Source organism: Penicillium canariense (assembly GCF_028826845.1).
Source record: "Penicillium canariense strain IBT 26290 chromosome Unknown utg000008l_segment0_segment0, whole genome shotgun sequence".
Classification (NCBI taxonomy): domain Eukaryota; kingdom Fungi; phylum Ascomycota; class Eurotiomycetes; order Eurotiales; family Aspergillaceae; genus Penicillium; species Penicillium canariense.
In genome coordinates this window covers 422,145-448,399 of record NW_026622735.1, presented here as the reverse complement: position 1 = coordinate 448,399, position 26,255 = coordinate 422,145, and the positions used below count along the sequence as shown (strand labels likewise).

The 26,255-nt window shown below is 46.9% G+C and overlaps 9 protein-coding genes across 9 annotated transcripts; 3 read left to right on the top strand and 6 right to left on the bottom strand.

Annotated features, from left to right (window-relative positions):
* Positions 1–1,068: 1,068 nt before the first annotated feature.
* Positions 1,069–5,059, top strand: N7482_010164 (WD40 repeat domain-containing protein; the record flags this gene model as incomplete). Its single annotated transcript, XM_056692288.1, has 3 exons — positions 1,069–1,162; positions 1,215–1,735; positions 1,808–5,059. 3 exons carry the CDS (start codon positions 1,069–1,071, stop codon positions 5,057–5,059), a joined length of 3,867 nt encoding a protein of 1,288 aa, XP_056538245.1.
* Positions 5,060–5,676: 617 nt separating this feature from the next.
* N7482_010163 (uncharacterized protein) lies at positions 5,677–6,847 on the bottom strand (the record flags this gene model as incomplete). The annotated part of the gene is made up of 2 exons (XM_056692287.1): positions 5,677–6,342; positions 6,398–6,847. 2 exons carry the CDS (start codon positions 6,845–6,847, stop codon positions 5,677–5,679), a joined length of 1,116 nt encoding a protein of 371 aa, XP_056538244.1.
* A 1,493-nt stretch (positions 6,848–8,340) lies between these two features.
* N7482_010162 (TauD/TfdA dioxygenase family protein) lies at positions 8,341–9,689 on the bottom strand (the record flags this gene model as incomplete). The annotated part of the gene is made up of 7 exons (XM_056692286.1): positions 8,341–8,488; positions 8,529–8,596; positions 8,658–8,880; positions 8,936–9,099; positions 9,208–9,229; positions 9,283–9,455; positions 9,504–9,689. The coding sequence occupies 7 exons, from the start codon at positions 9,687–9,689 to the stop codon at positions 8,341–8,343; spliced, it is 984 nt and encodes a 327-aa protein (XP_056538243.1).
* A 217-nt stretch (positions 9,690–9,906) lies between these two features.
* On the top strand, positions 9,907–10,338 carry N7482_010161 (uncharacterized protein; the record flags this gene model as incomplete). Its single annotated transcript, XM_056692285.1, has 1 exon — positions 9,907–10,338. The coding sequence occupies one exon, from the start codon at positions 9,907–9,909 to the stop codon at positions 10,336–10,338; it is 432 nt and encodes a 143-aa protein (XP_056538242.1).
* Positions 10,339–11,376: 1,038 nt separating this feature from the next.
* Positions 11,377–11,895, bottom strand: N7482_010160 (fungal specific transcription factor domain-containing protein; the record flags this gene model as incomplete). The annotated part of the gene is made up of 1 exon (XM_056692284.1): positions 11,377–11,895. The coding sequence occupies one exon, from the start codon at positions 11,893–11,895 to the stop codon at positions 11,377–11,379; it is 519 nt and encodes a 172-aa protein (XP_056538241.1).
* A 1,535-nt stretch (positions 11,896–13,430) lies between these two features.
* On the bottom strand, positions 13,431–15,742 carry N7482_010159 (uncharacterized protein; the record flags this gene model as incomplete). The annotated part of the gene is made up of 13 exons (XM_056692283.1): positions 13,431–13,630; positions 13,691–13,757; positions 13,834–13,893; positions 13,946–14,249; positions 14,303–14,397; positions 14,450–14,545; positions 14,599–14,717; positions 14,776–14,802; positions 14,853–14,895; positions 14,944–15,311; positions 15,376–15,440; positions 15,495–15,590; positions 15,648–15,742. Coding segments are annotated over 13 exons (1,635 nt in total), but the record flags the coding sequence as incomplete, so codon positions are not given.
* A 910-nt stretch (positions 15,743–16,652) lies between these two features.
* N7482_010158 (Amino acid/polyamine transporter I) lies at positions 16,653–19,050 on the bottom strand (the record flags this gene model as incomplete). Its single annotated transcript, XM_056692282.1, has 17 exons — positions 16,653–16,697; positions 16,756–16,913; positions 16,965–17,018; positions 17,079–17,225; positions 17,285–17,540; positions 17,599–17,682; positions 17,734–17,756; positions 17,818–17,872; positions 17,929–17,999; positions 18,052–18,087; positions 18,145–18,274; positions 18,326–18,391; positions 18,444–18,577; positions 18,627–18,634; positions 18,693–18,808; positions 18,870–18,974; positions 19,027–19,050. 17 exons carry the CDS (start codon positions 19,048–19,050, stop codon positions 16,653–16,655), a joined length of 1,512 nt encoding a protein of 503 aa, XP_056538239.1.
* A 635-nt stretch (positions 19,051–19,685) lies between these two features.
* Positions 19,686–21,076, top strand: N7482_010157 (dihydrodipicolinate synthase family protein; the record flags this gene model as incomplete). The annotated part of the gene is made up of 7 exons (XM_056692281.1): positions 19,686–19,884; positions 19,941–19,981; positions 20,030–20,178; positions 20,234–20,336; positions 20,397–20,509; positions 20,569–20,882; positions 20,934–21,076. The coding sequence occupies 7 exons, from the start codon at positions 19,686–19,688 to the stop codon at positions 21,074–21,076; spliced, it is 1,062 nt and encodes a 353-aa protein (XP_056538238.1).
* Positions 21,077–23,269: 2,193 nt separating this feature from the next.
* Positions 23,270–24,798, bottom strand: N7482_010156 (cytochrome P450; the record flags this gene model as incomplete). The annotated part of the gene is made up of 4 exons (XM_056692280.1): positions 23,270–23,323; positions 23,410–23,547; positions 23,599–24,708; positions 24,766–24,798. The coding sequence occupies 4 exons, from the start codon at positions 24,796–24,798 to the stop codon at positions 23,270–23,272; spliced, it is 1,335 nt and encodes a 444-aa protein (XP_056538237.1).
* Between the last annotated feature and the right edge of the window lie 1,457 nt (positions 24,799–26,255).

Here is a 26,255-nt window from a genome sequence, read left to right as displayed (position 1 = left end):
TGTCTCAAAGAAGAGCAGGAAAAGAAGCTTGAACCATGGAATAGAGCCCCAAACGCCGCGTCTAGGGAATGAGGTATTAATACAGAAGCCCGATATCGAACGGGTTACCAATCTCTCCGGTATCATCCGACTTACCATACGGAATACAAAAACATAGGGAAGTTGGTTCTGGACGCTGAATAAGCTAATCTCCGAAGCTCACCACCCCGTTTACTCCCGTCAGTCTCAATCGAGAACGCAATTGAACGATTCGGGGGCAGCTTGTCCTCCTGGAAGACTATGGTTATACAACTTACCACCGTGGTGGCGGTCCCGCGGGCTCAGGATCTGCTGAATATTGTCGGCTTCTTCAAGTTCCTTGGGTCTTATCCACGCTCGCCGAAATGATTTTCGTTGTACTGCATCGCCTCGTGACAGTATTTGTATTGTAGCAGCCAATCATAGCTAGCAGATTTGACAGCCCCTGTCTAGTGGCTAGTGGCCTTCTCGTAACGGCCCGTGCCTTGTGGATCATTGCCCAGTTCGCCCGATAACGACGGTCATCGCGCTGCGAGCGGTTGCGCACGGAAATGAAGAACGATTAACACCAATCATAAGGTATCAGTAGCCGCCATGGTTCAAGGAAAGGTCCCAGCCGGCCCCCAAAAAAGCAGAGAAGGGGCTGAGGCGGGCAGGTTTAGCTGAAGGGACACGTCAGCGTTTCAGTTGGCGTGCAGGGCGTTCTGGTGAACGGTAGAAGACCTCCAAGGTGATTATGGTAAGGGTGACCAGGGTGAAGGGGCTGAACGACAGGGCGGCGGCGAGGGGACAAAACCTGACAAAAAAGAAAAAGAGGGCGACCCCGACATACAAGAGCCAGGTGGTCACACAGCCAGCTACTAGTTGACCGGCGTGTGGCTTATGTGTGGCAATAGTGGCGACAAGAAAAGCAGATACCAGACTGACTAATTATTTAGTGCTGAATCAATTAAAGTTGAGTTAAATACAATGGTATTGTGCACATTGACAAGATGCTTACACCGCCAGTCCCCATGCCCACTCCCATGGAATTGAAAAACTTCTAGGACCATGGGTTCCAAAATACCATTCGGTGATGCGAATTCTGGATTGCAGACGGGGGTCAATAATGGCACAATAAATGCTCAGTTCAGTCTTAATGGAGGTAAGGCTATGAGAGCTCCCAAGCCGAGTGGAGTTTTATTGAACAAGCCCAGATGCTGTAGACAAGCTGCTAGGTACACGTGTGGTGATGCCTATCGCCGAAAAAGACTCCAAATCTCAGCTACGATCGATTCAATCATTCCTGGGAGTATCCAGCCTCCCGGATGAGCATCACGAGAAGCTAGAAGGGTCCTGCCGATGGATCGATGAACGAGAGGATTTTAGAAACTGGAGAGATGCACCCTACGGGTCCGACTTGGGTCAAGAGATAAACCACAGCCCGTTAATATACTGGGTTAATGCTGGTCCTGGGGCGGGTAAAACCGTCCTCGCGGCATACGTCTCGTCACAGCTCAAAGAACTTGGTCTTCACCATGCAGTCTATCATTTTCATGTTGGAAAGAAGGCATCTCAGTCAATAGCTGGCTTTCTTCGGTCAATAGCCTTTCAGATGACTACCTCCAATGCGGCTGTTCGAGACGCGATGACGAAGCTCCAGAATGAAGGTATTTCATACGATCTGGACGACGGTCGTGCCGTTTGGTCAAAGATCTTCAAAGGCGGCATTTTACCGGTTCGTTCTTTACACTTCTTGAAAGGTACTAATTCATCTGATTTGGAGCCTGTATTAATTTATACCTACCAGGTCCCATTGCATAACCCACAGTACTGGGTTATCGACGCGGTAGATGAATGTCTTAAATACACCGAGATCTTCACCCTCCTGAGCGGAACCCACTGTCAGTTTCCACTTCGAATTTTCATCACTAGTCGAAAACTCCCGAATATGAAAAAGTTGGTTGGTCAACTGGAAGACTGCATGGTGTCCATTGTTGAGATACCATTGCCAGACACCAAGAGAGATATTGAGCTCTTCGTGCGCAATCGGATGGAATATCTTCCGATTGATACCAATATGGAAAAGCAGAAACTCAGAGAAGAAATACTGTCTAAGGCAGATGCTTCTTTTCTCTGGGTTCGACTTGTGATGGACGAACTTGAGGGCGTTTATGGGTATGAGAGCATCATGTCCGTCCTCCAAGAGATACCGGAAGGCATGAAGTCGTATTACCAAAGGACAGTCACTGACATGGCGCAACACAAACGGGAAAAGCACATTGCTAAGAGCATCCTGCTATGGGTGCTGTCAGCGGCTCGACCTCTGTCGATAAGCGAGCTTTCGGAAGCACTAAAATTGGATATCAAGATCCATCTTCCTAGTGCTAGGGCTGCCATCGAGGGATTATGCGGACAACTTGTCTATGTCGACAAACATACAGACCTTGTCCATGTAGTCCATGCTACCGCAAGAGAATTCCTATTGTCTGGCGATGCGGGGGAGTTCAAGATCTCGAGCTCTGAGTCTCATGAGCGAATAGCGTTGACTTGCTTGCAACTACTCGTCAGCCCCGGAATGCAACCTCCGAAACACAGAAGCTTAGTAGGACAGAATCTCCAAAAACAACAGGCATCAGCTCTTCTTGATTATGCCATCACAGAGTTTTCCGAGCACGTCTATGCAGCATGCTCGGAAAGTGACGAGCTTCTTGTGGCATTGAAAAGATTTCTTAGCACAACAGTTCTGAGCTGGATTGAGAGAATTGTATCAAAGAAAATTTTGCATCGCCTCATTCGTGTTGCGAGAAACCTCCGAGGATACTTCGACAGGAGAGCCAAGTACTGCTCGCCGCTGAATCAATACGTGAAACTCGTTAATAGCTGGACTACCGACCTCAGCCGACTAGTCATCAAATTTGGCAGAGCGCTGACATTGCAACCTCAGTCTATCTACTTTCTGATACCGCCGCTGTGTCCGACAGAAACAGCACTATATCAGCAATTCGGTCAAACTCCGGATGGTCTAATATGCTCAGGCTTCAACAACACGAGTTGGGATGACTGTGCCGCCACTATTAACTTTGAAAATGAGAGCGCAGCCGTTATGACATGCGATAATGGCTTCATTGCCGTCGGATATGAGTCTGGCAACATTCACTTGTATAACCAGGGTAGCTGTCAAAAAGAGCAAGCAATCAGACACGACTCTCCAGTCGACCTCTTAATGCTCGACCCTTTCGGATCATTTGTCGCCTCGACCAGCACAAAATTTCTCACAGTCTGGGACCTCAAGGGAAATCCTCTGTGGAAGAAGCGGCTGAGAAGTCGTTGCATTCTTCTCACATCTTCCCCGAAATTCATCATGGGGGTAACAACATCGGGGCGTGCTTTTAGGTGGGACATAGCTACTGGAGATCAGCTGGAGGAGCATCAATACCCATACCAACCATTCAACAGCAATTTTGGGATACGGTCGAACCTGAGCCAAGCGCCATTCGCGGCCTCTGCCTCACCTGGGCTTGAACTTCTTGCACTTGCTTACCGGGCTGGCCCGATATGCATCTATCAATTACGAACCGGTAGCTGGATCGCTTGGGCGGTTGAAAACAATTCTCGGAGAGTGGCCCAGCTTGTCTTCAATCCCAATCCGGAAATCAACCTTCTCCTCGTGGCTTACGATGACTCTCACCTATCTCTCTATGATATGTGGTCCGGCGTGCCTGTCCGAGCGCAGCCGTCCGTTACAAATGCAGTCTTCACATCACTATCGTGTTCTCAAGACGGGCGGACATTTGGAACCGTCGACGTTCTTGGAAACCTACAGATTTGGGATTTTGAGACACTCACAGCCCTGTACCACGTACTCACTCCAAAACAGTCATTCCGGATTCTTGGATTCACATCCGACAGCTTCAGCTTTGTCGATGCCACTCAACAAGAGATGAGGGTATGGTCACCGCCAGCCCTAGTCAGAAGGACTGTCGAAGAGGAGGCCGGCGTGAGCGATCAGGCTGCTGTGCTACCTGTTGCCCAGGGCCACTTTGAGAGCTTTCAGGTTTCCAAGATAAGATCAATCGTCGCACATGAGGTGTACTCAGCTGTATTTGCGGGCAACCACAACGGAGATGTGCTACTTTTCAACCGTGATGACGGCCACGAGATTGGCATCTTATACTCTCATCAGAATACTATTGTCAAATGCCTTGCAGTTACGAAGGATAATGTAATTGCGTCTGGTGATATCAACGGCACAGTCCAAGCCTGGCACCTGGACGGTTCGCGGCCTACCAAAATTAAGGCTGGTAAGCTCTTGTTCCAGGCCCAACTTAGTTCTGCAATATGTCAGTTGCTCTTCGATCAGGCTGGAGATCATCTTCTTGTCTCAACCAGGGGCTCAGACTACGTATACGAAGTTATGACAGGGAATCTGATCGGTTCTCTCCCTTGTGGCACGGAAAGAGGCGTTTGGAAATGGACTATTCTACCAGACCCTAAATGCGCCAATCAGTTCACATTGTTGTCGAACCGGAAGTTGGTGACTTACTCCGCCAACTCCTTCCCTACAGAAATGGACGACAGCCAAATTACGCTCAGCTACACAACTGCAGATGGGTTTATTGAGGTGGGAATCGATTCCATGCTGGTCCACGAAGAGACAAGAACTCTGATCTTGAGCATCCGCCAACAGAGTGGATATGTGGCCACTTCTTCTGTCTTCATATTCAAACTGCCCCGGTTTCGCAACGGGACGCTCGCTGTCAGTATCCAGCCTACGAGGACATTGGCGGCCGACCTGTGCATGCACTTCCTTGGGATTAGCAGGGCGGATCAAAGTCTCGTTTTCTTGCACCAAAGCTCTTGGGTATCCTCCATCAATTTGCTCGCGCTTGCGACTCCACACTACACCCAGCACTTCTTCGTGCCGAGTGAGTTTATTACCAACAGCAACGACGTCCTACCTATACAGACGGTTAACGATAACTTTGTCTTCTCTTTGCACAACAAGCTGGCGGTGGTGAAGAATGGCCTAAAATTTCAAGAGTTGAAAGCTGTTGACTGACCCCCGTACTACGCGAGCGCTCTGCTTGTTTCTAGTTCTTGGCTGTTCCTAAATAGCTTCTCTTAGTCTCTTCCTTCCAAGCGAATCTAGATCTTGTTCCACATGCGTTCAGCCATGTGCACACACGCGGAAAAAACTCTTGATGGGGCGTCCGACGAACTTGATTACATCCTCATAAATGGCGTCAGAAACTGATTTGGCAAACTTACCTGGGGATTAGCATTATATCTAGTATGATTACAGCCGGCTACTCCGAGATTCGGTATCGGGTCACGGTATTGGGCACGTTATTACCCCCTTTTATGTACATTGAGATTCTCGAATCAACCGCTTGCTTTGGGGCCGAGAGGTGCATACTATCGTAAGGACCTTGGCCTCTCATCAGAATGATATTAGAGAAGTGACATGGAAACGATGCAACAGAGGAGATGGTGGCGATATCTTCAGCTGAACAATGACACCTGAAGAATTAGGATGGATATCGCTCCTTCCCTGGAAGTTTCTGAAAAGCCCAAGATCCCAAACATAAATTTGACAGGAGACCCTGTTAGAAAGAAGGAAAGCTCGCTAAGTTTAAATATTGATGCATGAAGTATTATTTGGCGCAAGACATTCTGTCAACTCCAGGCATAAAACTCATTTAGTTGAACCGTAATAGCTTGTGTCTCATTCGAACCCTTCCATCTCACCGAAGGGATACTTCTACCAATCCGTTCTTCAGTTTCCACCTCGACGCCAAAACCTTCCTCGAGGATCTTCATCGCACATGTTAATCCACTGCTAGGATTCCAGACAACAACTTTAGCTAGATTCCACTTAGAAGCTTCTTCCAAAGCGTCAAGGAGAAGCCTGGCAATTGCTGCTGTCTGCAAATCACTCTCCTCCATATGGCCCCCTACCCTTTGTACTGCTAGCTGCTGCTTTCTAAAGTCGTGAAACCAATAAAGCCAGACATCTGCGCTCTCACAAAGCCTGCCATGGCTCTGTGGAACTTGGCCAGAGATCTTCACACTAGTGAAAACAGCTCGATCGTGCAGCCAACTTATTATTTCTTCTGTTGGGACCACAGCCATATGAATCTCATTTGAGCCAACTGCGAGCTTCTCAAATTTGGTCTCGATATCCTCCACGTCACGCTCACAAAGACTTGAAATATCTTTCCTGGTGAGGGCTCGAGTTATGGGTAAACTCATCCGATCGCTTGATGCGATATGACGCCACGATAAGGTAGATTGAAATGCACGTTGCATCTTCCAGCCTCTATCCACATAGAACTGCCAAGCCTGTTAGGGAAGAGGTGGGAAAAGTAAATGTTTGTAACGCTTGATGAACCCTCACATTACCGATACTTGTGTATAACATGCTCGCGGCGGCGTTGCCCGGCCCGTCCAACCATTCCGCCACTCGTGTTAGGAGTAAAGATGCGAGGCCATGTCGTCTGTATCGAAAATCAGTGACGACACTTGCGAGGCAGAACCCCGGCTCTTTGTGAACTCCGCTCGCATCGCGGACGAGAATATCCCTGCGTATCGTTTTGCAAGTTGCGAAAATTTGATTAGGGTTGTCCACGCGGTAGAGACACCAGTACCGCCACCCGTTATTGCGAGTTAGCAGCCGCTGGCCTAAGTATGCATCTCGTTCTAGATAGTCTGCCTCGGAGAGCGGGTTTCCAAAGGTAACCGCGGCCAGCTTTGAACACTGGACTCGCTGTTCACGGGTGGCCTCGCTGAAGGCTACCATCACGGGGCCATCTGGCCCATTGAATATTTTTGAGGCACTTTCAAGCATTATCGCGTTCCCCTATTACTAGAGATGTCAGACTAGCCCACAAACAGCTATTTCATTCATCGTATTGGAACAAGGACAATATTACCTCAGTCCTTGCTCTTTTCTGGCGATTGCGTTCCCTCGCCACCTTGAGAAGCTCAAAGAGAGGAGAAATTAATTACCCCGCCCTCGCCTCGCCTCCCTTGGAATTCGCCTTTCCCCTTATGATTTAGCGACCTAACTTAGTCAGCTATATCTTGAAGAAGCACGTAGGCCCAAGAGGACAAAAGCGGTATTGGGTGCCAATCTGATACAGTCTATGGTGGCTGCTACGACAACAAATACGCCCCAAAGGACATCAAAACGCTTAGTGTCTTTCAAAGAAATGGGATCTGGATTTCAACGGAGGAAATGGCGCATATGAGGGCGTAAAAGAGGGACAATCAATTCAGCCTTATGGGTGGGTTCCCTTGTCCTTCATATTACCACTCGCCAACGTTGAAGTATGCTTGCGAGGGCTCCTCCCAGTTTTGCCCTCACCTTCAGGTCTACAGTAAAATGCCGTTCCACAGTCTGGCAAATTGAGACTGGGTGGTCGAGTCGCCTTTGGAAGAAGGTCACCCTTAGATGGGTTTAGTGGGTTCTTCAGGCGTCTTTGATTACACAGTGAATAGGGTGTCAATGTTCCGTTGGCGAGGCCGACCGCCATTTTGTTGACAGAGTCTTGGTCTCACCAGTTGCATCTGGCCACAGGCCAACGTTGACTCAACAGCTGCATTTGAAACAGCAAAAGACGCACCTCTGTAGCTTTCGTAGGTTATCATGGCTGTCAGGCTGTGAACTAGGAGAACTCTGCGACAGGTGACGTGAACATGCGGTCGCGCTTGCTGCGGGAACCACCAAGTCAGACTTAACCTGGCCTGGGGATATCTACCACCTTTTCTAGATTTCAAGCTTGGACCATTATCTGGATAATTATTTGACTTACCTTTGTCCCATCTATGGAGTCGGGCACTTTCATCTCCTAATGCCAGGGTACAGTATGTTTAATCATGCACTTACCGGGGTGCATTCTGGTCCTGGTTCCAAAATATATTTCAACAATCCCGCGGCTTGCATGCTTATCCAAAAACATCAACCCCGGACAATGACGGCATGGACCTCCATAGTTGATAACCATTTGCTTTTGTTTGACCTTTGATCGCTCTGGACCCTTTTCGACATGGAAAAAAAAAGAAAATCTTATCTTGGATCACGGCGCAAGGACCCGGCTCAAATACAGGGGTCAGGTTAAATGACATCAACCAACCAACCAACCTACTGTAACAATAGAATTGGGGAGTTGATCTTTGAAGATTTCATTCCTCGAGCGCTGGTGGAGAGTATCCCAAGCGTGGACGTCCCGCGAAGAAAGTGGGGGTCTCTTTGAAAATGTGATGATCCAATAATATAGTATTTAAAAGGAGAAGGCATATTCAACAAAAGCGAAGGAAGATTTATAGAACCGAGCACGATTAGTTAGTAACCCCATCTCCCTCAGCAGCTGATTTCTCTTCTGCACTAACACCAAATGCTAATGGGCCATCGTCAAGAATTGTAGAGCGACGGACATCCCTCGCAGTCATATGATCGGTGTAAGGGTTGGCACGGTGCATGGATTGCCTGTAGGTACATTAACAAAGGTTTCACTCCGATAAGAGACTTGAAGACTTGCCGATTATCCCACCATACCATGTCACCCCCGGACAGCCACTCCATGCTGAAAACATACTTTATACGGTAAAAAGGTTAGCAGACTATTGATATTTGCGTGGAATGAGTAGACATCTACCTTTGGTTGGGTGCAGTGATCAATGAGCTCCCAGATCAACTTTTGGCTCTCTTCGAACCCCTTTCCCAGAACCCTCTTTGCATGCGCTGCCAGATACATTGTTTTGCGCCCATCGGGAGCTATTTGTACGAGTCGGTGGTACGCCGGTGGCTTGGCTGCTAATTCATGAGGAAGAGGGTTGCCGAACACAGCGGGAGAAGCTAGCTTTCGGGAGTGCCATAGACTAGATTTGGATTAAGTTGGGATTCATAAAGCTTTCTGAATGAGAGAATACGCACTCGTGCTCGATAACAAGGTTCTCGATCTCGTCTTTCTTCATTTGAGGGAGATCACCATAAGCCCGACGCATATCGGCAAAGTGAGTCCACGACCCACCCTGAACGGGGTTTCCATGAGAGAGAAGAATAGAGTACTTTGAACGTTGCTGATGATAGGAGGAGTCCTGAAAGTCCAGTCAGGCTGAGTCCCTTAGATAAAAGGGAGCTTGACTTGCTGTATGCCATAATGCATTCCCGAGACTATGATGCCATCGTCGACTGTCCTGTCTCACCAATGAGCCATCCAACTCAATACTGGCGTTTGTTAGAACATGCCTAGACTTTGCGCTTGAGAAGAGCCAGCTTACTTCCCCACATCAAACAATAGCGGCTCCCCCAATCGATCATTCTCACGACCATAGAAAAAGGGGTTGACTTCAAGCTTGTCGCCCAATTGCTGTGAGAATGCAATATGGCGAGCGTCGTCCAAGCCCGTTTTTCGGAATATCAGGATGGCATATTTGTCTTGCAAACTAACCAGCTATCCCACTGTTAGTCAGTTCCTAGGAGTACTGCGCATATCACTGACCTGTGCCACAGTCACATCGGGGATAGGTTTGCTCCAATCAAGACCGAACACCTCGGCGCCGAAAGCGCTATTATCTGACTGGAGCACTGGCTTAATTGTCAAGGAGCCTTCTTGGATCACATCAGTAGCACCTGCACGAGGGCAGGTATTATCGTACTGCCGAATGTACATATGATCCACCGACATGGAGGCAATTAATTCACAACAGACATCGATATCTAAGAAAGCAAGGCATATTTTCCTTTTAAATTTCCCATCGAGATTCATTAGAGCAGCGATAAGATAGCAGACAGACGGCATCAACGCCGTGCGGGCCGCTCCCGCTCTTCCCGATCACCGCGGTCCAGTAGATAAGAAACGTCTGTTCCAACGATCAAATTACCATATACTTTTTCAAACAAAAATGGAAGGCTCAAACACCGTCCGCATCACAGCCGGGCCGTATCAATTCCGCGCGACTTTCGAGTCAAATGCGCCCAAAACAGTCGAGCTCTTCCGCACGCTACTCCCGTACCGCCAAAAGCTCATTCATGTGCGATGGAGCGGCGAGGCGATGTGGATTCCATTGGGTGAGACGGATTTCGGTGTCCCATTCGAGAATCATACGGCCCATCCGGCGCCGGGCCAAATTCTATTGTATCCCGGAGGAATCTCAGAGACGGAGTTTCTATTTTGCTACGGCGGTGTTGCCTTCGCGAGCAAGATGGGACCGCTGGCAGCGAATCACTTCTTGACTATAACTGAAGGAGGCGAGAAACTACACGACTTGGGACAGTTGGTTTTGTGGGAAGGCGCTCAGGATGTGCTGTTCGAGCTGGTCGAGAATCAGACGTAAGTACACAAACTCTGAACGCCGGTAGCCTCAACGGCCAGAATTATCACTCATTCGAAGTGTGGCATCTTAGAAGGCCTCGATTTGTCAAGTTATAAGTGCATTATCCGCTGAGCATTCCGCTCATGTTCCATTCGGCGAAGTCGGCCGTCTCTCCGAGAAGACTTCCTGCCCAGTCGACACCAGAGTCATTCATCAATTCTAGAAGAGATTGAAATGCCAGATCATTGACTGCGTCGCTACCATCTGTTTCCTGCCGATCAGGTGATATTACCAGAGAGGCCGCATAATGAACGATCCCTTGAAAGTCACGAGCGAAGTGAAAAGCTGCAGTGGGACAGACGCTGTCAAAAATTTCCAACGCAAGGGAAAGAAGCCTGGAGAGAATCGACCATGAGGAGGAAGATATTCGTGTTGCATTCATATGGGGATCGGACTTTTGGAAGCAGATCTGGAGATTTTCTGAGTAGGCGATCAGGTTAGAGAGAAAGAAATACGACGATATGAACATTGATCTAAGAGTCTTACCATCTATAGTCCCTCTTATATAGCAGATCACAAGGAAAGTCACAGCAAAAGTGTGTGAAATCCACGTAGAGTCGACTGCGTAGTAAAGTCGACCGATGGAATCAGGATCAGCATGGAAAGGGCCATCTGGGAAGCTACCTGGAGATTGCGAATCCAATTCCCAGACAAAATCCGCTCCGTAGCTAGACAACGAGAGGATCATTTGCGCAGCTGCGGTAAGACTGATTTTCAGTGGATGGCATAGAGCTTCCTGCATCGACTCTGCGGGCTGTTGTGATGCTGCAGATAGTAATGGTGTAAGAGAGGCACTATTCAACGAAAGTCGATACCACTAAAAGAGATGTTAGCCGAGTAGTTATTGGAATAAACAGAAGCCATGTTGCGTACCCGAAGAGAGTTGAAGGGTAGTTGATTATGTTGGGATTCAGTATTGTCTTGTGAAGAGTAAGTAACAGCAAGTGAGGTATGCTCGATGACCTACGTAGAAGAGAGAACCAAGTCCTAATCAGGAAGTTAGCAAAAGAACAACACGATATCGGTTTTCAACAGCTTCTTGTACCTTTCCCACGCATCCAGATCCGAGTTCAGTTTTTGCAGGCTGCGCGCTTGCAATTGACGCGCCGAAACATCTCCACTGCTGCACATCGCTCGATAAACAATACCTACGAGCTCAACAAGCCCGGTTACTCTGAGATCTCCTGGGTATTGTCTCCTAGTGTGCGAACCAAAGCTCTGGGCCGCCTCAACTGATAGTGCTGGGTCGATCGAGGCAGGAAGACCCGAGGTCAGCATCAGGTTGAAGCTACACGTTAACAGATTATACCACACGCGCAGTCGGCTAACATCATGCTCAGAAGGATCCTTCGTGGTCTCTCGAAATGGTGTAATGGCCGACCGGTCCAGACCCAAAAGATTGGCGTATCGTACTGCCAGGCCGAGGACGGCCCACGCGCTAATTTCATTGTATCGACTCCTTGGGGCGTGGTGCTGACCAGAGTTGAGCTCGTCTTCATCATCCCTGCTGTAAGGCATCCACTGGGCGTAGAGAAGAAGTACGCGAATGGAATCCAAGGTCACGTCCGAGGGAGTAGGCCGGAGAAGTAAACTCGAAACTGCTTTGTCTAGTAGATTTGTGAGGCTATTAAAACTTGGGTGAATGGAGTCAATTGAGCTACTTGGGAAGAGATTGGGTCAGCCGTCAGTACGGTTCACTATTCAAAAAGGTCCCACTCACTGTTGACTGTCGTTGTTCCAAAAGCGTGTCCCAACTGAGCAAATGGCCAGAATCAAAGTCGGAGAGTGACGACCTGGCTCGTGCCAGGAGTAACGGATCTCTTCCTCCAGCATGGGAGCTGAAGGATGGCAGTGTTTGAAGAATCTAGAATTCAGAACTAGTGAGACGTTATACACCCCGACAAACGCAAGTGAGACACCCACATATCAATTGCTCGCTGCGAATCACGCATTGAGAGCAGCCCTTGGGATATTGGATTGAAAGTGATGGGATATTTTGACCGCGTCCTCAAATTACTTGACTGACATCTGGGACCATCCGTGGCCAGGGCGCCTAGCGATCGAAGAGTCGCAATCGGGGCACCCAGGTCAATGTCGTCCACCGTAGACTCTGGTGACCGAGAGGCCCCGGTATGGCTCGGCGAGATTGTTTGTGCATTATTCGGTGTGGCCTTATATTTGTTCTTTGTCGTCGGAAGCAGGTCCGACTGCTCCGGCAAGGGCCGGGCTTCCAGTTCAAGAATTCGGGCTTCATGCTGGTTAAGTCTGCTGCAAGTCTCAATATCTGAAGACTGGAATAGACAAGAAGGGAAAACCCTACCGAGACTGAAGCTCTACAACTAATTGCGCGAGCCTTGAAGGACTCTGCGTTACATCCAAAGTTGGCGGTTTATCTGTCTCGAATGAACAAGTGATGGACAGTTTCTGGCAACGCTCACATGCAGCTTGTAGATTAGTCGCCAGAGAAGATGGTAGGCACCGCTGTTTTCTAGCGCGACACTAAAGCTCCGAGTTATTGTCATTGATTGGTTTCAAGGGTGAGAGGTGCGTGAAGTGGATCATACCTGCAGACAGGCTCGAGAAATGCGGCGCGCTTTGGCAGGGTGTTCATCATCCGAGCCGACAGGATCTTCCATCGGTATGGGTCGGCCATGGGCTGACATGCTGAACTTTCATGATTTGCGAAACTCAAGAGGAAACAATAGTGAGTGTTTTCCACGTCGAAGCATAATCAAAGGCTGCACAGGCTTATCGCGGTTATCGTGATCTTATCTCCAGCTTATCTCCTTCACTGCGTGCGCTGATAACACTTTCCAGCCTCATTGGCCACTTAACGGGAGAGCTTATACCTGAATCGGCAACATCTAAAGTGTCTGATCGATATGATTCGAAGTTGAAATACGGACAAGAATTTATAGGTATAAATTTACCTACGCACATACGTGGAGTATGTAGGTACCTAAATGGGTATATTGGTCTAAATACATTTGAAATGCTACCGAAAAAGAACGATCGTCACTAGATTATTGTGTCTCAGTTGGGGCAATGCTTGTCTATTCATACAGCCAGGTCGCTACGCGGCGGGGATCTGGATCAGCTCGAGGTGAGGTCTGGCTTAATTGACTGGGACCACGCTTCACATACTGTCCGTCGCGTACTCTGCCCAATATCTTACCATTTGCCCACATGACCTTCCCGCGAAGAATCGTATATCGAGGCCAGTTGACGAACTCAAAGCCTTCGTATGGGGTGTCTTCGATAAAATTTGTTAGTATCGTAACTAAACAGCACGAAAGGTATCAATGTTACTTACAATCGACATTGTGGTGCAGCATGGAGTTTTTCAGGCGAAATGGTAAGAAGGTCTTTTGAGGGTGCCACTAAATCGTGGAAGTTATTTGTTAACAAGAATCGATCGTCCAAAGTTCCATGGTTGTTTTGTGCAAAACAACTTACAATAACAATGTCTGCGTCAGATCCAGGCATAAGAGCTCCCTTCCTCGGATAAAGTCCGTACTTAGAAAAGTCAGTCACTCAAATCTCTCAGATTTCCAAGGCCCATCATTACCAATTTAGCAGGATTAGTAGATGTCAACTCAACAAATCTCTGTGGCGTGATCCGGCGTGTTGTAAGTGCTCCAGTATATAACAAGGGCAATCTTGTCTCGACTCCAGGGATACCATTTGGAATGAAGCGAAATGCGCCCCCCTTCCGATCTAGTAAGTTTCGTAGATCTTCACCTTCACAGGGTACCTCGCCCTCCATACTTTCAGGATGTTCTAGCACACCAGATGGCTTCCCATGGGGGTGGTCGTAGCGGAACGGACAATGATCTGATGAGTAGATGGTGAATGTGCCATTTGAGAGACCCCTTGCAATCAATCAGTATACATCGTTTCCCAAATGAGAAAAACTCAATCTTACACAAAAAGATCCTCATGATCGGAAGTGCTGGGGGGAGGAGGAGGCGAGCAAATCATCTTGCTATTCTCAAAGCATGTCGGCGAATGAAAGCGCTTCTATCGTTGTTCTCAGTTGAAGAGCTCATTGAATCAGACTACCCCAACTTACAAGATCGTTCCACGTTAAATGAAAGTATTGGGGGCATGTTTCAGCATAAACCGGCAAACCCATCGTCTGTGCTCGCCGAACATTGGACGCTCCAAGCTGTTGGGATTAGCTAATGATGTAATCAGAGCCCTGGAGTGCTGGTGACATACTGCTGATCCGACGTGAACAAATAAAATGGGATTTTGGATTAGCTGCGCCAAAGCAATCGCTCTGTTTGTGGCTTCTCCCTCAACAAGTGGCGGACGTGACAAAGCGTGGTAGTAGGGTGCTGCTAGTAGTTAGTGGGAGATTCTAGAATTGATTAATATAACCATATGGGCACCTACCAACCATTCCCTTGCCCTCAAGCTTTCCTATATTTTGGTAAGTCTAAGCTTACACGCAGGTAAGTATTATATCTTACCTGTTAGCCATTCAATCATGTCTCCATTTTCGGCGTGTATCATCTGCATAATTAGCAACTGCGAGTTTTGAAAAAGCAAATACTAACTTACAGTGGTGATTGCATTCTTCCTGGCTGCAAACATAACATCGAGTAGCTGTGAGTCAGTAAGCTTCTGCGTTTCATACGTCAGAAACAGCTTGCAGCTACTGATTCCCCAGTCCTTGATTAAGATTGGAAGTTCATTTTCGAGAACGTCAGAATCGTTTCGAACGATGATGATATGGAATCCATAGTCCACGTAGCTGCCCGTATCCTCGGCGCGCGAGTTGTATGCCTCGACAACTTTGATGAGGCTACGGTCTTCTTCTGCCCGAGTCTGCGTTGCAAATGTAATAATTGTGGTGGTTCCGCCAGCTACAGCACTCCGAGATCCTGTTTCAAAATTATCGGCACATTCCCCCCCGAGGCCATGTGGTCCTATAGTTAGGAACGTTTGTGAGACCAGGTAAGTGGAATAAGACTAAGTCATGCGCTGACATACCAGTCTTTAAGTCCTGACACAGGTGTACATGAGCATCGATGCCCCCGGGCATCACGTAGGCGCCTCTATGTGTAGAAGATTAGCTCATTGTTTTTCATGACGAGCACGGCATGGCGTACTCGGCATCTATCAACTCTGCCCCCGCTAACTCTTCATTGCTGAACGAATCAACAAGAGCGCGTATCTTTCCATCTTTGACGCCAATACAGCATGTACTTCGTTCATAACGTTAGCCACTTTGCGCTACCTCGAGTTCAGACAGTTCGTTTTACCTTATGTCACTGGCAGTGACCACGACTGCATTGACGATCACCAAGTCATATAGGGTTACCATATCGAGCTCTGCGGTGTTTACGGAGTAGGGAATCTCTATTGAGTGCAATGAGATGTTTACAATTGTGCGCAAAGGACATTCTGCGGCTCATACGGCTCGCAAGCCGACAATCGGACCACTGCCGCGTCTTATCAGCGGTAAGCGGGGCGGACTCCTTATCCACGCTCGTTTGATAAGAAAACGAGAATAAAAATAGCTGTTATCTTCGTTTGAGACTACATGTCGGCTCAGCCCATTTTTTTTTGGTGGGTAGATAAGGGATTGTAATGATCTTATCCCCCACTTATTGAATCTCGCTTCTCATCGACCACTAAAATGCGTTGATGTACTCAGCTCTGCAAAGTTTGCCTGAGATGACTTGTGCAAGATTAAAACGGCAAGTTTTAACTGCGATCGCCGTGCCCAAGAAAGCTCACCCCCTACTATTTAGTAGTTGAAATAACGACTCTCGGGGAAGAAAAATTACGAAAATAGTAAATAATTATTCCACAATTACCTATCCAATAGGGGGCGCTCTAGTGAGTCTGGTCGGTATAGACGGGTCGAGATGGAGAGTAATGATCACCGGGTCGCACTCACCACATCAGAATAACTGTCAGGATCATCAATCACAAGGTCGAAGGACACATCAGCGCAGGAACCTGCAGAGAAAGAGAAAATGAGAGAAGTGTGTTATTCCTATAATGCCCGTGAGGCCTACTTATACTACAAGATGGAGGGCGTTTGCCCGTCTTTACATAAACTTCGCAGCGTCAGTTGCACTTTGCACCATGCAGTAGCACTCAGCTCACAAACCCACATATCGTAGGAACCACCTGTCAAATAATAACCAATTAATTGCATCCAGATCCGCCACTGCACTATGTAGTAAAATCTCAGGTTGAAAACGTGTGAAAACAGTACAAGAATTCCATCGGTTCTCGATTGTAGAAGACAAGACCAATCAAATTCTTTCCGATATCTTCTGCCACGTACTCTTGGGAAGTTCCTAGGCCGCGCTAGATTAGCTATATAGCTATAGAGAAGCTGGATTGTGCATAACTTACATTGTCGGGTATTTCCATCGAAGACTCGGAGACAAAGTCCATCTCTGAATAGGCGACCATTTTCGACTTATTCCAGAGTTTGTAGCCAAAGAACAGCACCGCAAAAAGTGGAATAGGGAAGTATGTCGTGACAAAAGAGGATACATCAAAAGAATGAACTTGATACCTCGTTAGTATTCATGGTAAATTATGGTGAGATGCACACTCACTGAACGCACTGAAGCCACCAAATATGATGACCAGAATACAGACCGACATTCCATCTGACGCGTATGAAAAATTAGAGCCAACCCCAATATGTCATATCGTTGTGACCAACTCACAGTAAGAGAGGTAAGGTTGGAAAGGTGCTCTGTATGGCAAGGTCCGGCGGTCGATGCCCTGCGCCTTCAAACCTTTGTTCCAACGGATACTGGTCCATAAAATACCAGTCCAAGAGATCATGCCGCATATCGCAGTCATGTTCGCGACTTTGACCGTGTTAGCACAAAGATAATACTTGCGTCACGGAAGGAATTTCTTATCTCACAGTAACCGAAGACCTTGCCCGCTTCTCCCGAGGCGGCGGCCATAAATGAGAGGAACGCAAATGCACCGCTAAACAGGAAGCAGACCCAGGGGAAACCATCTTTTCGGGTCTTCAAAAATATCTTGGGCGCATGTCCTCTGCAAGCAAGCCCGAACAAGGCACGCGTTGACACAAAGAGATCGGCAATACCGGCAGACCAAGCACTGGTAAGGAGGGCAGCATTTATGATGGATGGCAGCACGGATATTCCAGCATTCTGAATCATTAGGTCAGCAAAGATTACCTGTTTTGGTTTTGTTCAAAATAATATCTACCTCAAATGCGATAACGAAGGGGCTCTTAGCAGCCGTCGAAGAGAGGCTGAGAGATGGATCTGAAGGGGATACAAGGAGACCGATCTGTGATTGTAAGTATGTGATCTTGAGAGGTCTTGTTCAAAATGATTTTACCAAAAAAGCACTGCAAAGGTAGACTGAATCATGAAATGTGAGTGTCAGTGTCAGTACAAAAGACTGCATGTGAGCGCAACTCACACAGAACAAGTCTGATCCAAACGCTCTTGATGGCTCGAGGAACGTTCTTTTGTGGCTGTGAGGAATTGTGTGTCAGCCTGAAAGGCGACTTATATGGATCGGAGATCATACATTGGATGTTTCAGCTGCCGCAATTGCGGTAATCTCAGACCCGATGAACGCAAAAGCCGCATTAATCAATACTGTCATGCGTGAGAAATATGAATCTCAGGAAAGACCGGGAAGATCACAAACCGCTGAAAAATCCTAGAAAACGGCCTTTGGCTCCCCCTTTAAGCACATTCTGTTAGTCACGATTCGACATTTGAGGTCGAAGGGGTATCATACCAATGCCCTCGTACTGTACGAAGCCGCCTGTTTCATTCCAGAACTTGAATCCGATTGCTTCGTGATTGGGGCCTCCACCGGCGCTGATTATCACACCAGCAATTATCATGCCAATAATCGTTAAAACCTGCTTTTTGCATCAGACAAGAAGACATCAAGTTCTGAGGCAAGTGGTTGATACCTTTATTGAACAGAACCAAAATTCTATCTCGCCGAAGATGCGCGTCCCAGCATAATTGATGAGGAACTATTCAGGTATGAACATCCATAATTCCTTACTTGGAGTACTCACAACATACCACAACTATCAGCATGAGCCCTACCCACATCGCATTATTGCAGATTCCGGTGGTACAGGTTGAATCTGCCTGCCCTGCTGGAGTCCAATATGTGATAAGAACGGCAGCGGCTGAGATCTCAGCCGGCAAAACGACTAAAAGAATCAGTATTGACGAACGTGATTGCAAATACTCTTCGCATACCAATATAGCTAAATTATTTTGTTAGATTCCAAGATTTATGAAAGACTGGAAGTGATGCGTACATACTTATACCAAAATAGGATACCCATGGCAAATCCAAGCTCAGGCGAGTTAAAGCGACTGGCTAGAGCAAATTGGCCCCCTGGAATAGGGAATTGCGAGGCCATTTCACCAAGAGCGACCTGTCCACTCACGTCAGACAATTCAAAAACTCAAGTGTGAGCATATAGTCGCCAGTCTTACCATTACCGAGTACAGTAGCGATGCCATTATACAGTATCCAAGAAGCAAACCGGCGGGACCACCATGTTGCAAATCAGTTCCAGTTCCCAGAAAGAGTCCAGTTCCCTAATGACTCCATAAGCTCTTGCATGGTGAAGTAGAGATCGGGATAACTTACGATGACGCCTCCAATTGCGATCATTTGTCTAACACTTTGTCAGAGCTGGGATACTCTTCTCCCAGAAATTTGAGACTCACAGATGACGCGGCTAGGTGCGATGCTAGTTAGTGTCATGCAAAATGAGGAGTTGTGAGGTCCACCCGTACGCACCTTTAGCTGTCGTTGAAGACCATGATTGATATATTTACTTTCCAGCATGCCCGTATCAACAGGCACTTCATTGGCATCATAGCCTATCTCTGGCTTTTTCTGACAATACGAGAGACTCGATCAGTACGGAGTCTCTTGCTGAAATCGGGGTTTCCTTCTCAACGCCATCTCATACCTCTTCCTGGATCATATTGATGAAGTTGTGATGAGATAGAAAGTGAGTATGGCTTTTTGCAAAGACAGAAGGCATTGGGGGTGTATTTAGCCATCGATTACTTGTTGCGATAACCCTCGAACTCGAGCCCGTTCCAAACTCTGATAACAGCGCGGGGTTATCGGAACCTTGCCGCAGTTGTTGGCTTATCAGGCCCGCGAAGTCGGGATGGATACCGACCTTGCCGACAGATAAGAAGACGAGTCACTGCTGGGCCAGAGTATGGAATCCTAACTAGACAAAAGGTAAAGAACGTGCAATCAAGCCACTTTTTTTCGCGACAATAACTGTTATGGCCAATTCTTGCGCCACGCGAGCGCTCCGACCCGGAATCTATGCGCCACTGCCCACATTTTTCGATGATAATCAAGAAATCGACTATGAGAGTTATAAGAAACATCTTCTCAGTCAGTTCGAATCTCTGTTGAAATCCACCTTTGAAAGTCTAAGTCCTGACCCCGTGTTTCTAGATCTGGCTACGAAGGACATGAGTAAGTCATTGCGGACGGAATGCGAAGCCGCATACTAATGAACCTCGATTTGCAAGTCCCAGTATGTGCCGGATCATTGGGAGAAGCTGTGCACTTGGTACGTAAACTAACCATATATTTAACTTTTTTTAATAAACGGGAATAGAGTTTCGATGAGCGAACGGCTCTTATCCACTTCATTCGAAATACTTTAGATGAAGCTGGGCTCCAAACGACGCCGATTGTTGCTGGAGTTGGAGGCTTGAGTACAAGAGAGACAATCCAGTTGTCTCATGCAGCGGCGAAGGCAGGAGCGTCAGTCATACATCATCGAAGACAGCATCATGAATCTTTCACTCACCGTATGCAGAGATGCGGGAATGGTGATTTTGCCTGCCTATTATGCTGCAAGTCTCAATACGAATCAAGAACAAGTTATTCAATATTACATTGATATTTGTGAAGCATCGCCAGTATGTTATTACGACTCACTGAGTGAATGCTAGTACCGCCCATTGCTCATACAATCACAGATTCCATTGCTACTCTACAACTTCCCTGCCAATGCCGGTGGCCAAGATATGTCGTCGGAAGTCATCAGCGCAGTCATGAAACTGGCGCCGAACTTGTGTGGTGTGAAACTAACGTGAGTTTGGCTTGGTTTGTGATATCATTCTTCCTCTCTCAGTGCTAATTCGTAACTAGATGTGGTGGTAGCATCGGCAAACTGCTTCGCTTGAATGCCACGATCTCCGAAAATCCTTCTATATCTTTCAGTCGGAAATTCCCATTCCTTCTGCTGGATGGTTTGATTGCAGACCTCACTCCGTGGATGCAATGTGGAGGCCATGGAACCGTCAGTGGCATACCTAATTTCGCGCCGCTGGCCTCTGTGAGACTTTGGACTCTGCTCAATACCCTCTCTCCGACCGAGAAAGAGGCGCAGGAAGCCAAGGAAATACAGGCAATTCTGTCTAGGGCGGATGTAGCTGCAGTTCCTGGGGGAATTCGGGCGATGAGTAAGATGTTTCTGTTGGGGTTTGAGGCGAAATATTGCTGACTATTTCCAGAATACGCTTTGAATAAGATATACGGCTATGGAATTGCACCGCGCAAGCCTCTCCTGCCACTCGAACAATCAGAGGGAGAAAGGTTCATGGAAGCTCTGGAAAAAATGCTTCAACTTGAAAGGAAACTGATGGAGGAGTGGTAAAGTGGTACCTCAAAGACACGTGGAACACATTACTTACCCCTTAGACACTCCATTTATTTACGGCCTGTGGGCACATCATTCTATAAACTCCTGACTCTGACTCAATTTTATTTCATAGAATATCTTATGCCATACTAGATCTGTCTGTAGGAACCTTTGGACCTATGTAGATAGACGAAGTGTGCAGGTATCTATGTAGCTAGACTGCTCTGAATACCGTTGGGGTGTCACTTGTTAGGATTGTCCTAAGGGTGTCCTGGTAGGTAAGGATGGAACGAGACAAGGCAGGTCTAGTCGAGGGGAAATGTCAGTGATTCAGAGCGTGCAGGGCATTCAGGTGAAGAATAGAGGGGGATTCAGGGTGTTCAGGGTAAAGTCCCGAAAGGGACTGAAGATTAAGGCAGCAAGGGCAATTTCCCAGACGAATCAAAAAACTGAAAGAATTCGACATACAACAGTCAGGATTCGCATGTGGTCACCCACCATACTACTAACTGACCGGCGTGTGGCTTAAGTACGGCTGAGCGGACGGGAAGCCCTGTTCTCCACACCCTATGGTCGTATGTGCTAGATATGAGCCCAAGAGAGGTTAGTATAATTAAAAGAAGCTAGAGTACAGGGTTATAGGGATTTATACCTTGATCTTAGCTATAGTCTTGTTATAATTAGAAGGAAACCTAGCCGGTTTTAATATATATATTTCCGATGGTAAAGACAGGAGAGATAGAGACCTAAGCATCGACTATAATGAAAAAAATACACAGAGTAGGCGCGAGTGAAAAAGACTCGGAAAGATAAAAAGCAAAAAGCAAAAATTAATGAAAGCACACAACAGCCAGAAGTATCCCCAATCTCACCTAGTGCCTACATTTTGGCCGTGGGCGACTCGCCGCTTAGGCAGCTTCAGGCGGCAGTTCACCTACCTGGATATTCTTCACTGGAAGACTGCCGAAGGTGCAATGTATGTAGGCAAAAGGGGATTTTGCACATTTTAGCATAGGGAAAGTTTTCGGAAGCGAGCAATATTAGAGTGATGAAGGGTAAATTAAAAAGAGCAGAAGCTTACATGCCGTGTAGGCTAAGAAGGAAAGTTGAGATGGATTCACAGGGAAGGTTTCCTTTGGGGTTACACTACATATATCGAAGCCAGGATCAGCATAAGGCTTGTTAAGGGTTCTGCCGCGACCTGCAGCCTGAAGACGCAACTGGGTCGGAGGGACCAATAATGAATCGCAATTGATTGTCCTCCCTGGCATGGGAAAAATGCTCACAGATATCCCCGATGACGGAGATTAATAGCATGGATAAGTTCGGTATAGCTATTCATACTACCTAGCGGCCCCTGCTGTTTCAAGCTTCTCTCGCGTCGACAATTTCCCCTGCTAGAAGCCGGTTTCTCATATCAACAAGATACGTAATCCATATCAAGCAGATGAGAGTTATTTGAACACGATCGATTCTAAATGCCCCGATTCCTATCTTTTACTTTCTGCTAGGTTATGTAGGTGATAAAGTCATGGAATTGGAGAAGCGTGTGGCCTTAACTGATAATAGCACTATACTCTGTAACCTTGTTAAAAGTGGTCTCGCGGGAGACTATGGTAGTAGGGATCCATGCCTGAGAAACTGTTGAGTTCGGGCCGGAATCTGGGCTAAATACAGAGTTTGAAGATTTTGCAAGCTATCTGCACTATCTAATCCCGAATTTCAAGAGGTTGATTCATCAATTTATGGCTCCGATGTATGTCGTCGGGCCGTGATGTGGGACCTTAGGAATGGGGGGCTATTTCCATGCCAATACCCTGCCATACAAGCACAAGGCTCCAACCACCCTTCCATGAGAACCGACCTCGCCATTTCGACCTTGTTCCTTATTTCGTCCCCTCTATCTTGCAACCATAGCCGACTCATTTCTTTTCCTTTCGCCTCTGCGGATTGCTGCTACGTGTTCAGCAAGAAATATTCCATTTCCTTGCATCCTGATGTATTTCGAACTGGCCTTCCCACTCATTCCCACCTCATTGATAAATGTAAGCCTGCTTTTGTTTCAATTGCCTAATAAAGAGACTTTTCAACGCCACGCATGTGCCATTCTAAGAGCGCAGCGTCAGTTTGACGAGGAGTGGTTTCTTGTCCCAAATTATATAGGCCCGTTGATCTGCACAATTCGAGCACGAGGGAGACAGCTCCAGATCAAACACCCATATTAATCGGGCTAGGATTAAGCTGGCCTCCCCAAATGCTAGTCTATAGGACGAATCAGCCTTTCACCCCCGGAACCGTTCACAAAGATAGGTGACCGACTTCTTCCCCGGACACGACCTCGGACCCACCGAGAAGGGCTGCATAGCCTCTTTAACATCGTCACCTCCAATATCAGTATCTAACCAGCGTTCTGGAATGAACGACTGGGGATCCCTAAAGTTTGACGAGCACTGGTAGGCCGCCCAAGAAGCAACAGCCACAGACGTCTAAGGATATCAGTAATCTTTTAGCTCTAATTCTTACTGTAGAAAACTTACATTCTCTGGGACAAACTGCCCTGAAACCAGAGCGCCTCCTTTAGGTACAACCCGCGGCATACCAAGCGGTAGAGGTGGGTACATACGCAGTGATTCCTGGAGGATAGCGCGTAGGTATGGCATATCGGCTAATGATGAGAATGTTATCTCAATCCGAGAGGAGAAGCGGTGCCGTATTTGGAAGGAAAGCTTCTGGTATATCTCCGGATGTTTCAGTATGAAAAATGTGCAACCCGATAAAAGGGTCGCCGTAGTCTCACTGCCCGCCATCATCATAAAGCTGTAATTAGATAAGATCTCTTCCCTGGATAGAGTTGACTTGTGGTCATTACTAGCTCGGATATATGTGCCAAAGTTAGGATGGTTTGATTCAGACACGCTGTCTTCATGGACTTTGGACGAAATGAAGGCGAACTTTGTGGACCGATGCTGGAACAGGTCACGACGTAACAAGAACACGGCAGCTTTGATAATCCAGGAAAGTGACGGGAAATACTTAGATTGGCTGAGGAAGGCCCATGCTTTGATAGACCCGAAAAGCATATCCACCCAGGTATGAGAGGCCCCTTTTTCAAGGCAGTGTAACGACTCACCAAACAGCTCGAAGGCCATAAAGTCGAACATGACATAATTGTACCATTCTGTCATATCTACGACTCTCTGCTTGTTTCCGGCCTTGGGATGGAGCATTTGAATGAGAGTGTCCACAAAGGGGCACAGGAGTCGTTCATGAGACTCAAGTGCGGATACTGAAAATGCACGGAGAATTGCGCGTTTCTGCCGACCGTGGATGCTATCAGGAGCGACCACCACACTTGGGGCTTTACTCTTGGACATGTGGTAAAAGCGCATGTCCTTTGGAAAGTTCCTTGAGGGGCCATATATGTCTTTCCATGCTTCCTCGTTCTGGTAGCTCAATTCATCAGGTGCGACACGGACAACCTGCCCATACTGGTCGTGAAGGCGCTGAATCCGCTTGTGCAGCTTGCCCTGAGCGTAGGCGGTTGCATAAGGGGCCCTCGATACGCTCCAAAGAAACGGGCCAGGATAGCGGCTAAGGGGATGCAGGTATCGTTTGGCCAATATTTTCCATACCGAGAACAAAAGACCCTACCGTCCGTCGCTCAGGCTAAATGAGCTTGCGGTGCTTGCTTGAAAAAAACTTACCAGAAAGAATACTTTGTAAATGCCGGAGATCATGGGGGCTGGTTGATAAATGATGAATGTATATGGCATGTTCAATGATCAACTTTTTCCACTGAGCAAAGGCCCAAGACCACCTTGAAAGCAACTAAGTACAAAAAAAAGAAATACAGATTATGACGCGTCTGGGTCCTTGACCTCAGTGTCACCTGAAATCTCTCGGTTCAGGTCTATCACATGCATCTATTACAAAATGTCTAGGTCATATGCAACAATGTGTACCTACCATACTAGATTCGCGGTTGAGATACCCCAGCCACTGCTTGGGAAATACAGATAAGCTCTATCTTCTTCCCCTTACCTTCTACTGCTTGAATTTCAATGAAAATATATGAGGCCATGTAGCGGAATCTCAGTACTTACTAGTACTGATGGTACAAATTGAAATAATAGAGATAGGTATAGGTGTAGAAATCAGCTGATTCCTAGCAGACAGCTATGCTTTGTTACCGACACCATACGTTCAAGGTATTCCCGGGTACCATACGGAACATATGACTTTGATATAACTCCCTGACGTCACCACGCTGCAAGCCCGAACGCTTACTTCCTGTCCCTCTAACTACTTCAGTCAGCCAATGTTACACAATGCTACCGTTTTCTGCTAGAAGCATAGACAGACGGTCTTCGGATCAAGCAAGGGTTCACCGCTTTTTCCCTTATCTAAAAGCTGAGGAAGTACTGGTGGGGACGTGCATTGATCTTCAACATTTCAGCCAGCCAATGTCTCGTTCTGCGACTGCTTTCCGTTAAAAAACTATCAGGGCAAGCTGATACTGTATAGCCTAGTATGCGAAGACGACGAATGATATCAAGCGGAACCAATATAGATGAATAATATTGATTGATTGAGAAGGAAAACAGGGGGGAGCGCTGCTGTAGACTACCCCTTATAAAATAGGCGTATCGCCGATACTCGGCTATTATAAAGCCTAAGTTACTGACTAATCTCTAATTATATACGAAATACTAAACGAGTGTAAACCTAGTAGTAACTAATCAGTTACTAGCGGTAAGATATCCCTTTATCTACTAATATACCCCTTTAGTAAAATATCTATAGGCAATTTGCTATACTACTTTATCTAATAACCTTAGGTATTCGTTTCTCCGTCTAATAGATATCTAATATCTTCTATACTAAGCTATCTAACGAATTCGGTATACTTCTATCGAGGTAATAGCTTCGTTAGACCGTTAGCTACTATATCCGATATCTTAACCTACTATACTAGTATATATTTAGCTTAAACCTCCTATCGTAGCTAGTACTAGTAGATATTAATATATCGGAGTTTTATATATAGCTAAAGTAATTCGCCTATTAATAGGTTAATAGTCTACTAGTTATTATATTATAGGATAATAGGGTAACTAGGAGTAAATATAATAGCTACGAATAGATAATTCTATATATATAGAGATTTACTAGCGTCTAATATTACTAGTAATTT